The sequence below is a fragment of the Ornithodoros turicata genome, chromosome 7 (genome assembly GCF_037126465.1).
Source record: "Ornithodoros turicata isolate Travis chromosome 7, ASM3712646v1, whole genome shotgun sequence".
In the NCBI taxonomy this organism is placed as follows: domain Eukaryota; kingdom Metazoa; phylum Arthropoda; class Arachnida; order Ixodida; family Argasidae; genus Ornithodoros; species Ornithodoros turicata.
In genome coordinates, this window is record NC_088207.1 from 56,972,840 (window position 1) to 56,986,262 (window position 13,423).

Here is a 13,423-nt window from a genome sequence, read left to right on the forward strand (position 1 = left end):
GCAAAGCCTGCGGAAGATGGATTCCCAGACACCTCACTTGTGACCAGACTGGAGTCTGGTCACAAGTCTGGCAGTCTCTGAGCAAGCTGCTGAACCGATTTCAATCCAAGGCGGACAAGTTTTTGCGATCAATCGTGTGACTAAACCTGGATGCATAATTTTCACCTGAGAGACAAAAAGCAGCAGCGTGGAATGGCGACATAAGGCTTCCACACTGCCAAAGAAAAGAAATATGCAGCCGTCTGCTGGGGTCGTCCATGTGGAATTCTCGGAGGAAGGGGTCACGTTGATAAAGGGCACCGTGTTGAAACGCGAGACAAGGCTGGGAATGTTGTCCAGAAGGGTAATTCTTTGTTGTTGTAGGGTTGTCCAGATGGTAGCCACCCTGGCCAAAATGTGCTGGGAGGTTTTGCCCTATGCCCCTTATAGCGCAGGCTTAGCCTCCAGTGATCATTTGTATGTTATTAGTATTTGTTTGGAGAAAAGACGTTCCAGACAGATGAAACCCTCCAGAAAGATGTCCCACAGTGGTTACGACAGCATCACACTTTTTTTCTATGCCAAAGGCATCAAATAGTTGCCACAGCCATAGCACGGTGAATACTTAAAAAAGCTGACATAGTTTTTGGGTTTTTTCCAAATTTCCCATTGCACGGTATTTACAGAGATAAGAGCCCTGAGCAACCCCTGTATATTATATACAGCTGTATATAGTATATATTACAGCTGCTGACACAGGGTGTGTTCAGACAGCATTCATTTCTCTAATGCTACAAGTTGTGTGAAGTAATGAAACAAGGAAATGGGGACACTGAACTCTCAGTAAGAAAAAATTCCCTTCCAGGTGGGCACCTGTTGAATTCACTGCATTCACAGCCAGTTTATTCCAAATCACACTAATTACAGGTGAAATGTACAGGTTTTGTTTCTACCTGTATTATTAAATTCTACGAGACCCGAACTACGGTCACTATGAAGTGTCATCACAGAATAAACTATCAACAATACATATATGTTTTGTATACTGGTAACATTGTGCTCCACAATGACAGACGGATTCCAAAGGCTGTCGAAATGCCTGGGTTAGCCGTTGTAACGCCGGGATTTCAAACGTACGTTCTCACTCGTAGGTAAACGGCCTTCAAAGCACTAAATGCACGCGCATTCGAGTCGGGAAAGGAAGTTGCAATGGAACCATCTAGAATATGCACTCGGTATTGCACCATATATCTGCGCCTTTTGTGAGGCGCGTGAATTGTCCAAAATGTTACTGCAGCACTCTTGTAAAAAGATCACGCACGGCCCGCACGTTTCACAAGCACCTCGTATCTTCGTCACTTCCTGCATTCCCTAGTTGAAAACTGTGACCCTGCAATGATGGTGACAGACTGTGGCCTTTTGACATATCAATATACTACTAACATACATATAACTTATATAAATTCGTATTAATATATACATATTAACATATAGGGAAACGGGTGACAGAAGACAAGGGTAGGGGGGATGTAACGCGGTACTTAAAATCTAAATTAATTTAAATTTAAAATATTAAAATTGAAATAATAACCGAAAAATGGGGCTCCTAACGCTATGACGACCGACGGGAATGAGATTAAAACGAGGTACACATCAACGCCACCTTGAAGGGGAGAGAGAGTTCACGTTGGGGGCGGCCCGCTCCACCAGCGCAACTCCACGACGTAAGGTCCCGAAAAGTCCATCAGCTCCCAGAGTGTAGGCTGTCTTGCTGAACAGTGTGCACCTGTGGGGCTTGGCAACAGTGCCACGAGCAGGCTGAACAGAGCCGCGACCACCAGAAAGCCGCTGATGATGTATCGCGCATTTCGGAACGCTTCCGAGCTCAGATAGGGACGCCGCTTGCGAATCAAGGCTCGTCGGCTACTTTCAAGCCTGCAGGTGAGATTGCGTGCTCAAGTTGAGGCAATGGGTAGGCAAGACAGGTCAGCACAAGATAAGGCAATTGGTAGATAAGACAGGTCAGCACAAGATAAGGGAATGGGTAGATAAGACGGGTCAGCACAAGATAAGGGAATGGGTAGATAAGACAGGTCAGCACAAGATAAGGGAATGGGTAGATAAGACAGGTCAGCACAAGATAAGGGAATGGGTAGATAAGACAGGTCAGCACAAGATAAGGGAATGGGTAGATAAGACAGGTCAGCACAAGATAAGGCAATGGGTAGATAAGACAGGTTAGTACAGGATAAGGCAATGGGTAGATAAGACAGGTCAGCACAAGATAAGGGAATGGGTAGATAATAAAGGTCAGCACAAGATAAGGCAATTGGTAGATAAGACAGGTAAGTATATGATAAGGCAATTGGTAGATAAGACAGGTAAGTATATGATAAGGCAATTGGTAGATAAGACAGGTCAGCACAAGATAAGGGAATGGGTAGATAATAAAGGTCAGCACAAGATAAGGCAATGGGTAGATAAGACAGTAAGTATATGATAAGGCAATTGGTAGATAAGAGAGGTCAGCACAAGATTAGGCAATGTAAGACATCTTTCAGTGCGTAGTGAAAAATAGTTCAACGCGATTAGCAGCCAGCTCTTTCAAGTCTAAGAACAGTCCAGTTACCTTTACGTGAGAGTTATACACATTACCGTGGTTTTCACAAAGCTACGTGCTGGCAAGACTGAAACTGGCAGTCATAATCGATTCTTTGCACATCGCAGCGGCCCACAATTCACTGTCGAACAGGGACTGTCCTTTGTAGGAACTCTCGTCATATTATGGTACTACCTGCAGCATCACTTTGCTAAATTCCCCATGTACCCAGTAACTTAGCCAAGTAGCAAGTCACATACCAATGCTTGAGCTTTGTTAGCAGACTGGTCGCCCACTGAGCCCAGAAGTCTTCAGGCGCAAGGCTTGATCGGCTGCTTTCTAGCTCGTCCCTTCCTTCGGCCTCCCCACAGTCCTGCTCCAAACCCTCGCCTTCTGGTTCAGGATCACAGGCAGTGCTTTCAGGCAAGACAGCAGAGTCCTCAGGTACTGTGGAGCTGTAATGATTTAACACGCAGGAGCAAGCTCTCTACCATTACTACATACATAGTAAGCGCCAAGAATATGAAGTTGGGGTAGTTGGTAAACTGACATTAGAACTCGAAGCAGCAAAGGACACGGACAAGGACAGGAAGAAGTTGGTGCTGTGACTGCTTTGATGCTACGAAAGAGGTCGTAGCATCAACTTCTTGTCCTTGTCCGTGTCCTTTGCCGCTTCGAGTTTGTGGCAGAGCTGCTGCCCTCTGTGGTAAAGAGGTGGCAGCTCTGCCACCTCTTTACCACAGAGGGCAGCAGCTCTGCCACAAGTTCTAGCCACATAGAAAGACCTGTGGTCGGCTACTACTGGTGGTAATATTTTCCAATGACGGGCACACCTTTCATCGGCTGCTGCCGAACTGTTCTGCTCGTCTGCCACTGTCTCCTTGCAATCCCCGATCTTGTGATCCTGTTGTGTTCCCACTTTGGCACCCTGTGGCACAGTTTCATCACTCGCATGCTCCTCACTGCAAACAGTAACGTAACCGTGAACAACGGGTATCCCCCTGCTGGGTACAAGGAGAGAGAGAGAGAGAAAGACCAACCCCTTGGCACTATTCTTCAGCGCTTGCTGCAGCAATGAATGGGCATCCTCAGCTTGCGCTGGCGCTGCCACTGGCAGTGAACAGCGTCGTATTGTAGTCGCAGCTCGAACCAGCCGACTTAACGCCGGTGAAGTACCCGAGCTGGGGATGCTGAATAGACGGGTGCGGCTGTCCTGGTAAGGTCAACGGAATGTCTCGTGTTAGAAGGGCGTTCTTTTGTAGGTCGGGTATGGCTTCCAGAAACTTCTTAAGGCCCACATTCCAACCAACACGACATGTCCATGCACATGTGCTAACATACAAGGAATAAGGTATATGCAAGTGCAGCTCTCCAAAACTTTGCTGCTTGTTACTAGATAGAACAATAGTTCTAATTAATCAGAATCTTAGCTCTATTGCTGGCTAATGTGTGTCATTACATGTGCATGCATACCTCTTTGCTCTCGTATATATATGTTGCATTTCCCCGTACAACTGCCAATGCAGGTGCACATGCATACTGACTGCTCCACAAACATGTACGTTACAACAAGGATTATCATTTTACAAGGTGTATAAATGCTACGTGTTTACTCTCCACCCAAAACTCACCTTTACTTGCCAGGCATCTGAGAGATGCCCTTCCGATGCTATTTGGCAGCATGAAAATTGAGACAAAGATACCTATGTACTCTACACCTAAAACAGCACTACCCGTCAAGTACGACTACACGAATAATACTTATACCGCAAACAGCAAGAGCGGATGTGATGGTGATGCAGTGGTTTCTCATGGACATACTCATCCAAAGAAGTCAGCCCAGCAAACACACACATACGTCACACACACACACACACACACACACAAACAAAAGTGCTTAAGAGCAACTGATCTTCACACAGTGACGGCCCGATGACATATCACCTGGTCATCAGCTCACCGTGTTGTAAATACTGGCCACTGCGGTTGGCCAACACACGTTTAAACATGCTGCCTGTGGCCGTTAATCGTGTCATGAGATGCATTTGTGATGTACATGCTTACAACATGGTTTACAGGGTTGTGCAACACCTCCTCCGCCGAGTACGGTCGATGGAAGGACGCCACGCTGGCTCTTCGCCGTGTCACCTGGAAGGCAGAACGTCACAGCCACAACGAAAGACTGTACACACGAATAGGAGGCAAACAGCTGAGAGCTCTGCTACGTTTTCGTGCCCTACATAACTCGCTGCGAGCAACTGGATGCAATACCACGAGACCTACATTGCCTAATCTTGTGCTGACCTGTCTTATCTACCCATTGCCTTATCTTGTGCTGACCTGTCTTGTCTACCAATTGCCTTATCTTGTGCTGACCTGTCTTATCTACCCATTGCCTTAGCTTGTGCTGACCTGTCTTATCTACGAATTGCATTATCTTGTGCTGACTTGTCTTATCTACACGAGACTAGAAGACGCTCGTGTGATTGTGACCACCAAACTCGAGGGATGAAGTGTATAGTTGTAGCAACTTTTACAGCGAAAGCGAATAGTTTTTTCCTAGTCCTCGTGAACCGTCAGCCGTGCCTCCGATCAGGTTTCTGTTTGTTGGCGAATTCCGCTGGTCGTTTTCATTTAGTGTAGTGTAGTGTGCCGGTGTGGGCTCAGTGTAGAAACGAAGGATGAGCGAATGGAACGACCAATGAAACGCGACGCACGTTGCACTGAAAAGCGACCAGCGCACTGTACGCACCCCAGCCAGCGTCAACATTTTTTTTTGCGATACAACGACCGGTGGAATTCGCCGTGTGTCTCCGGAGGATTTTAAAGGAGCACTGAGGTGTCCCGCAATTCTTTTATTTATTCAGTTTTTGTCTTTTGCCGCGGCACGTTCTACAACGAACGAATTTAGCTCCCCTGAGAGAATGAGAAGCGCAAGGCATCTGTTCCGCACACCTTGAAAAAAAAAAAAAATCCTCCACTCGTGAAAAGAGCATATCGAAGAACGAGGGAATGTCGTGACATGACGTGGTCCCAGGCTGTGTAACGTAGATCGTCACAGCTCAAGCAGGTATAAAGCGGCGCATGGGCTGCGAAAAAAAAGGGCACAGGGACTTCCCTACGTCATGCGAGGATCGTGTCAGCCGTCCGCGGCTGCTTTTGCAGACTGCTTTTTGTAAATTTTGATTGCGCAGTTATAATACACCGCAGAGCAAAAAATATTTTGTATGGTGGCGCTTGATCGACAGCTTGTCGAATGAGACAAGATTTTTTGGAGCCACGCTATGTGTCATCTCATTGCTCCTTTAAGATGTTTAAAACTAACGCAGAGCACTGCACGGCTGCTGGAGAGCTTGTGTCAGTGGTTTTTTCTCTCGTTTTTTTAAATTACTTTTTCAGTTCTTTGTTTACAAGTTACCCACGTCCACACCACCGTGTCAAACGGACAGATCGCGTCACAAACGTGTCGGGTAGGGACGGGCAGTGCAGTGCTCTAAACGCGGAGTAAGGTCACTCGGGGTGACACACTGAAGCCCCTGCACCAAATGTACCATCCCTGTCAGGCTCAAACCCACCACCCATCAAAGCTCACACACGCACAGCCACACCACTGGGATCAATCAACCGGGAAACCACCGCTCTGTAACAAGAACGTAGCCACTGTACCATCACCAACACACACGTATCATTCCCCACGCATTAGAACAACCAGTTCCATGTTCTCCGAACCTTGCGAGAATCGCATTCAGATATCATGCTCCGTATCCAAGCCCAACATTATCTCTCCAGACAAGCGAGCCGTACGTTTCAAGTGCATGAGAAGGACCTGCTTTGTAATTTACCACAGTTAAGATGCATGCGAGCACAACTTATTTTTAATGCGAAACCTAACTAGTTAATTCATTAAAGTGCCCAATTTGTTCTAACAACGACGTAGGTTACATTATATCTCAAGGTATCAGACACCCCGTAAGATGTCTTACGAAGAAACTTGCGGCAGTTTGACTAATTGCACACTAAAGATATAGCGACGCACATAACCGACAGTTTGCATCCAAGTCACATGCAGCATGGGCAAGTCAATCAATAGTCAAGCCATAACGGTACACATGCTGAGTGGAAAGCCGAAAAAAAAAAAAAAAAATTGTGCATTCATGCTGAGAGATATTGTGCATCCAATGCAATGCAGTCAAGCTAGCAGCATACACAGAAGCAAGCAAGCAAGCAAGCAAGCAAGCGAAAGAGCGTCTAGTTGTCGAAGTACTCCAAGTTACATGCCAAACTACAGGATTCGCTACTGCAGTTTTTCGTATTTTTTGCATTCAGTATTTAGTAATGTATAATTGGATGGAAAGGAGGATAAATATGTCAAGCGAGAAGAAAAGGAGAGCAAGAAGAAAAAAAGAAAAACGCAAAATATTGTTCGCATCCTTGCTTTAGGAACAAAATCGGGTAAAAATAAAAACTTAGAAATAAATATTTTCTACTCACGGCCAGGCATATGACAGCACAAGTGTTTGTGCTCATATCAAACATGGTGTAAACGAAGGTGTGGAATAGGGTGCAAATTACATTTGCGTACAGTGTTTGGGAAGTCAGGATTGTAGGGTACGAACATTTCCGAGGAGAAAACATGTGGTGCAAGTGTGTCCCCAGACAGCACCTTTCAGCTATGTGATGAGGCAGTACGTGAACACACACAGTGCAACATGAGCATTGTGAGCCATACGAATGTTGAGGGAAAAAAAGTGCCAACAAGCACCTTTCATGCCTGGAAATGCTCAGCAGAGCAAATGCCACTGTGAAGACAAACTGAACAGCGAGCCTCATGTCGAAGTCACCAGGGGTAGCTGCAGCTTTATCGAGCAACGAATCTGCCGACGTCAGTGACGAAGCTGAGAAAAATACTGCGATTATGTGATACCTATCTTAAATACTTTTGATCAAACGCTTCTCCAGAACAACGCTGCTTCTTTCCTGGGATTAAACTCCTGCACTTAGGTTTGTGACACTTAAAATATAGTACAAACAAAGCTTACAGAAATGCTATGAAAGCCTCGGGCGAATATGCCCACGATCTGTATCTCAAAAACGTTTTAGCGTAAACACTGTGTACAAAAAAGTGCCAATATGTGGATGCTAAATATATGCCAAAATGCCAAAAATATGTCAGCAAGCTGGTGAACAATCATACTAGGGGAAAGACCCTGACTTTGAAGAACAGAAGTACAACACAAAGGCGAAATACCTGCGACGAGGTTCACACCATATTTTAGCAAACTGGAAAACAAACAACTAACGTGCTAACCACCACTGTATACGGACATAGTACAGCCGACTACCTACTCTGCTTGGAGTGAACGGAGGTCCAAACCTAACAAGCAGCCAAGCATCGAAAGCGCAGCTGGAAGAGCAACTACGAGAGAGACAAACAGAAAAACGTGCACAAGAAGCTCGCTCGGCGACGCGACACCAGGCAGGGGCGGGGGTATATACAAGCAGGGGTGTGGGTGGCCGCACCTTTCCCGGAGAAGAACAGGATGCCCCTTCCTGTGGGGTTTGAAGCTGATGATCGAGCATGAGTCGGCGCATTTCTTCCAGCTCGCGTCGCTCCTTCTCGGACGATCGCTTCAGGTTTTCCACGTGCGCCACCATCACTTCAAAGGCTTTGCACATGCGCTCCTCCTATAACAGCCCCGGTGATTCAGGCTCTGATCACAAGTCTTCCTTTCAACATTATGCTGACCCACATCTCAGGAATCCGTGCTGCCCCAGCAATAACCGCATGAAAGATCTCCCAGAAAGTGCGCGGAAACTTACCAGAAAATAATAATGGAGGAGAATGTGATACAATAAACAAATACCAGGTAAGATGGTATGACTGAGAGAAAAACATTTGATGAGCCACAGAATACAGAAATTAGTGACTGATGAGATTGCAGTTTAACAGACCGTAAGTGGTCCATCAACTGCTCGAGAGATAACTGATAAGAGAAATAAATAAATAGGCTTTGCATCGGGTAAAAAGATTACAAGTAAACTGACAGTCATAAGGTAATGAGACAACTGATATCAGTCACTGGGTTGAGTCGTTCTCAAATCAGTCCCACAAAACCATATTAAATGATAATCAGATTTCAATCAACCCCATGGTTTCTCATCAATCAATGGACTCTTATTTATACCTGTGAAAAGTTTTCTGCTCAGTAAACCAACAGCGCTTGCGCACACAGCTGTTAACCACGGTCTCAATGTTAAGTAGTCAATTTCCTGCATGCAGTCATCAATCGCTAAACCACATTATTAGCAGCCACCATGCACTCCTGCTCCTCATTTATACGAGGTGCGATGACATAAATGTCATTATGCATTCAGGAATTCATTTCCTGTCACTCTTCCCCGACAAGATATGGGTGATCCCCATATCAAACAAACACAACTAGTCTTTTCCATTACCACAAATAAACACTGTTACCAATACAAAAACGGTATGTATAAATAATAAAAAATGGCAACAATCAAGGCAAAAAACAAGTTGAATGTCTAGCAGACATGATTAATGTCTACCCCCTACCAGTGTAAGATTAATGGTACGTCTTGGCCGCAGAAACCAGAATCTCTTCACATAAAAAGTATCTAATGTCAAGATTAAACGCTCTAATTTATTCACTCATGTGCACAGCTGAATCTCAGAAGCTCGACCTCTAGATGGTCGGTTGAAAATCTGAAGAGACTAGTGAACTTTATCTTGCAGACTTAAGCAGCAACGAACCCCTTTTTCCCCTATACCTCCGAGACTAGTTCCTAAGTCTCTCGAATTTTCATGAATATAGATGACTAAACAAAGGAGGCCTTGTTTCTGCTGCTCTGGCTGAGTTACGAGGATTAAAAATTCATGCTGATTTTTGTTGTCACTTCCCAGCTATAGAGGCCCCTCGGTAAAATAGGTCTGCAAAAACCAAAAGGCTCATGTTGGGAAAACCGAAAACATCCACATGCTGCTCATTCTAAAAAAAAAGTTACAGCCTTGCCAAATTCTCAAAGTGGGTCCGAAAAAACTAACCAAAGCGGAGCGCGAGATTCATGACAATCCCAAAGTGCAAACGGTGAAAAAAGCAAAGGTTGAGCATAGTATAAATTTGACAGTGTGCTTTTTTTTGTTTTTTTAAAACCTGCAATTGTGCGTTTAGCAAAGTCTGGGCGTGACAACCGTCGACAGATTTCTTTCATTACTTTGCATAACTTCTATGCTGACTCAAGCATGACTAATCACAAGACTACAGAGTTCATCATGATGGCTCGGCGTTGTTTCGCATGATCCCCGTCGTAAAATCACTTAAAGCATCACCAGTGATGCGACAAGAGAAGAAACTGCGTGTACCTGCTGAACAGCACCGTAGACTTCCGCCCTGCTTGAAATCCTATCCGTGGACTGCTGAAGAACTTCTAGGTGACTTTGGATTTTGCTGATCACTTCTCGCTGCTTGTCGTCCGTGCATATCTTGTTCAGCGCCTGCGTAAAGCGGGTCTCGTGCCTTAGCTCGTCGAATTATCATTGGAAGCTGAATTTTGTAAGCAGTAAAGGTCCCTGTCTTTCTGAATCTTCCTTTCTTTCTCTGAAGTTTGAAGGTTTGGAGATATAAAATTCAATTATTTAATCTGAGTATTTTGCACTGTGACTCTGAGCACGATAACAAAGCTTGTGACAGCATTTTTCCACTTTAGCGTTAGGCTGGGACTCTCGCCGTAACAACGTTCTTTTTTCTGTTTTGTCCCACGCAACATCCTCCATGAATCCGTGCCATATGTCGCTTTCATTGACTGAAACATAGATTGAGAAGTTACCCGTCAAAAAGAACTCGTTACAAGTTAAGTTACCGTGTGCAAAATATTAATAACAAAGTTCTTCAGCCTGAAATGTAACTCGCAGTTACTGAGTTACTTAAAAAAAAAAAGAATGAGTTACTTCCAAGTTACTTCGATTTGTTTCGGTTTCAGCCTGTCTACCAATGTCATGATGACGTTTCTTTGGTAGAGGTCTATTCGAACCCTTTGCACCTTACCCCCTGTGGGCGCACAATGGGTCAGCTTCATTTCAATGGCAGCGGTTATTACTTCCTGAATAAAGTACTGTCATTGATTGAATATCACGTTTTATGGCAAAAAATGCCACGAAGGAACCGGAGAGAAAGCAAGAAAATATGTGGACGTGAGTGAAAAGCGAGTTAAAAGTAACTTGGAACTTAACGTAACTTACTTTGGAAAAGTTACCTGAAAAAGGAACGAGTTCCTCTGAAAGTTACCACGGCGCAAAAGTACCGAGTTAAGTTACAAGTTCCCAAAGAAAGGAACCTAGTTACAGTAACGAGTTACCTCGAACTCTGCACTGAAACACTCAACATCTTAATAAATCTTCCACTCCATGTGATGGATTGGTGCTGTAGCGTGACACCCTCAACCAGTGGCACCCTCAACCAGTGACCTGGCAACCTCGTGGGAGCTGCATGCTTGGAACGCTCTTCAAACATACATACGTTGGTGAGGTCCCAGATGGCTTTGAGTTCAGTGACGTTGTTCTTCTCGGCGACGTCGCGATGGCGCTGGTGGAGCTCCAGGCGCTTCGACAGGGTGAGCTTGTCAGTCTTGAACCCCAGAGAAAGGCTAGCAAATTTGCTCTAAAGAGGCACGGAGACATTGTGAGAAGAATTTGAGCCATATTTTTTGTCAAATGTTCACGTCACAAGACTCGCGGACTGTGCTCGCTGAACAATAGCTTACCTCGATCTCCTGTTCTGTAAGCTGGTCAGAGCTAGAAAACAGAAAGAAAGAAAAATTTTTCAATTAGTATCATCGTGCTCCTACAGCAAACAGCCTCTTTCATATCATATGTTCACTTCCAACTTACACACAACACTACAGAGAGGGACTGCGCCAAAAAGGCGTCAGTATAACAGCCACTTGACAAGGGGCATAATCTCAATAACGCAGCTGTCAGCAAGAAACAGACGAAAGTAGACCACAAATTGTGAAATTGTAGTTATAAGAAACATAACAAAATAAATGACTCTTTCAGCTAATACTGCCCGCAAAAAACCTACAAAAATAGAAATATATTGCAAAATGTGGAATTGTAAATGCCAAGGACGGCAAAAAGGAAAGGCTACCTATGCTAATAATTCCTGGAAAGCAATTACTGAAGGATTGTTTATGTCTACAACATTGGCATACTAACTGTTCAAGATACTGGGAAGTGTATGGTACAACAGCCGGGTTCCATGTTTAGTTCTGGAAACGGGTATATGAAAAAAAAAAAAAAAAACGTCTCCCACTGTGCATTGTTTCGGGGCAGTCTTGTACAAGAAACATACAAGACACATGTAAACATACAAGAGGATGTTTTTTAAGTTCTTTTTAGAGACACAGGTACTCTTGATAAGTTGTGAATTTTAGCTCTCAGTTGTTTAGATACTAATTTCATTCTGTTATCTATGCTACCTTTGTGGTTTTAACTACATCGTTATACTTTTAACTTCAGTTGCATTACATCACCAATTTGGTGCATTATAACCTTCGTTGTAGCTGCGCAAAAAAAAAAAAAAAATCCCAATCATCATCAACCAAGTTACAAGTAACTCATAATTGTAACTAATTACTTTTCTATAAAAGTAACTCATAACTGTAATCTCAATATTGCAATATTTTCCAGCCTCGGTTCCCCCCCCCCCGGCTTGTAGGAAATCCTGTGTTTATAACACAGTATATAATTGAACTCTGACACACTTCTTCGATTTTTCTTAAAACTTAGCTGTAAAGTAACTAAGTTAAGTTTAATGCGGAAACTAGTTATACATTTAAAAAAGAGTAGCTGTGGGATATGAGACTGATTCATTGCAATATTTCACGGGAGAATGAAATTGGGGCATCGTGAGCAGAATCCCAAATTGTCAAAAAGTAACAGTGCTGCGTGGAAACACACACATGACGAACGATTTAAATATGGCAATCGTCGAAAAAAGCCAGAAAGCAAGCAGTGGGAATCGAACCGCGCATCTCTCGATTGCCGCTCGAGCGCACTCGAAACGCGAAACAGGGTGTCTACCAAACTGCAGTCTTCAAATTCCCTGACTTTTCCAGGTTTTCCCTGACTATTTCAAGCGAATTCCCTTACAAAAACAAAAGGGAACTTGGTTCCTCGTCCTACGTTTTGATACAGGACCCTCATAAAATTGACCATTTATTAAGTATTAGTGAGGCTATCCTACTTTTCTGCCTTAGAACTTGTCATACTGGTCAACTGCTACTCGCGTGCTGCGGCATCGCCACTCAACCACCGGTCGGCACTCGGAGGCATCATCACGGTACTTGTCTGCGATTTTCCCTGACTTCAGCTGCTTTTTGGCCAAATTCCCTGACAATCCCCTGACTTTTCCAGTTACTTCAAAATTCCCTGACAATTCCCTGTTTTCCAGGTTTTCCAGGTTGGTAGACACCCTGGCGAAATGTCGTGTAACGTAGAAACTAGCTGTCTGGCTTTCTCGACGACTGCCCATTACTGCTCCCGAATAGCAGTCACCTCTTAATCCAGTACTGACACGCGCACACACACACACGTACTTAACCTTTTTTTTTTTTTTTACGATCGGAGGCTTACTTCTTTCTGAGCGCCACCATAAGCTCGTAGAAACTGCTGATGGGAGCCGCACCAGCCATATCGTTCTGCAGCAATTTCAGACAGCCCTCGGACAACTTTCGGGCAATGAAGCCTCGCTCTCTTGAGCGGCGAAAGTCACGACGCCGAAGAGGGAACGCGACCTTTCACCACCGCATGCGAAGACACACGCGCCA

The 13,423-nt window shown here is 44.5% G+C and overlaps 1 protein-coding gene across 9 annotated transcripts in view; it reads right to left on the reverse strand.

The window, feature by feature from the left end:
- Positions 1-850: 850 nt before the first annotated feature.
- Positions 851-13,423, reverse strand: part of LOC135401697 (uncharacterized) — a 180,837-nt gene continuing 168,264 nt past the window's right edge. For 6 of the 9 annotated variants that reach the window (XM_064634221.1, XM_064634227.1, XM_064634225.1 and 3 more), the window contains 8 exons: positions 11,357-11,387; positions 11,113-11,253; positions 9,960-10,091; positions 8,099-8,263; positions 3,619-3,791; positions 3,412-3,540; positions 2,839-3,033; positions 851-1,914 (listed from right to left, as the gene is read on the reverse strand). In XM_064634221.1, the coding sequence (XP_064490291.1) occupies positions 1,662-1,914; positions 2,839-3,033; positions 3,412-3,540; positions 3,619-3,791; positions 8,099-8,263; positions 9,960-10,091; positions 11,113-11,253; positions 11,357-11,387 (1,219 nt within the window). In that variant the 3' untranslated portion in view covers positions 851-1,661. Of the gene's footprint in view, positions 1,915-2,838; positions 3,034-3,411; positions 3,541-3,618; positions 3,792-4,209; positions 4,248-8,098; positions 8,264-9,959; positions 10,092-11,112; positions 11,254-11,356; positions 11,388-13,423 lie in introns of those variants that run through there. The other 3 variants (XM_064634224.1, XM_064634228.1, XM_064634229.1) reach the window with 3 other exon arrangements.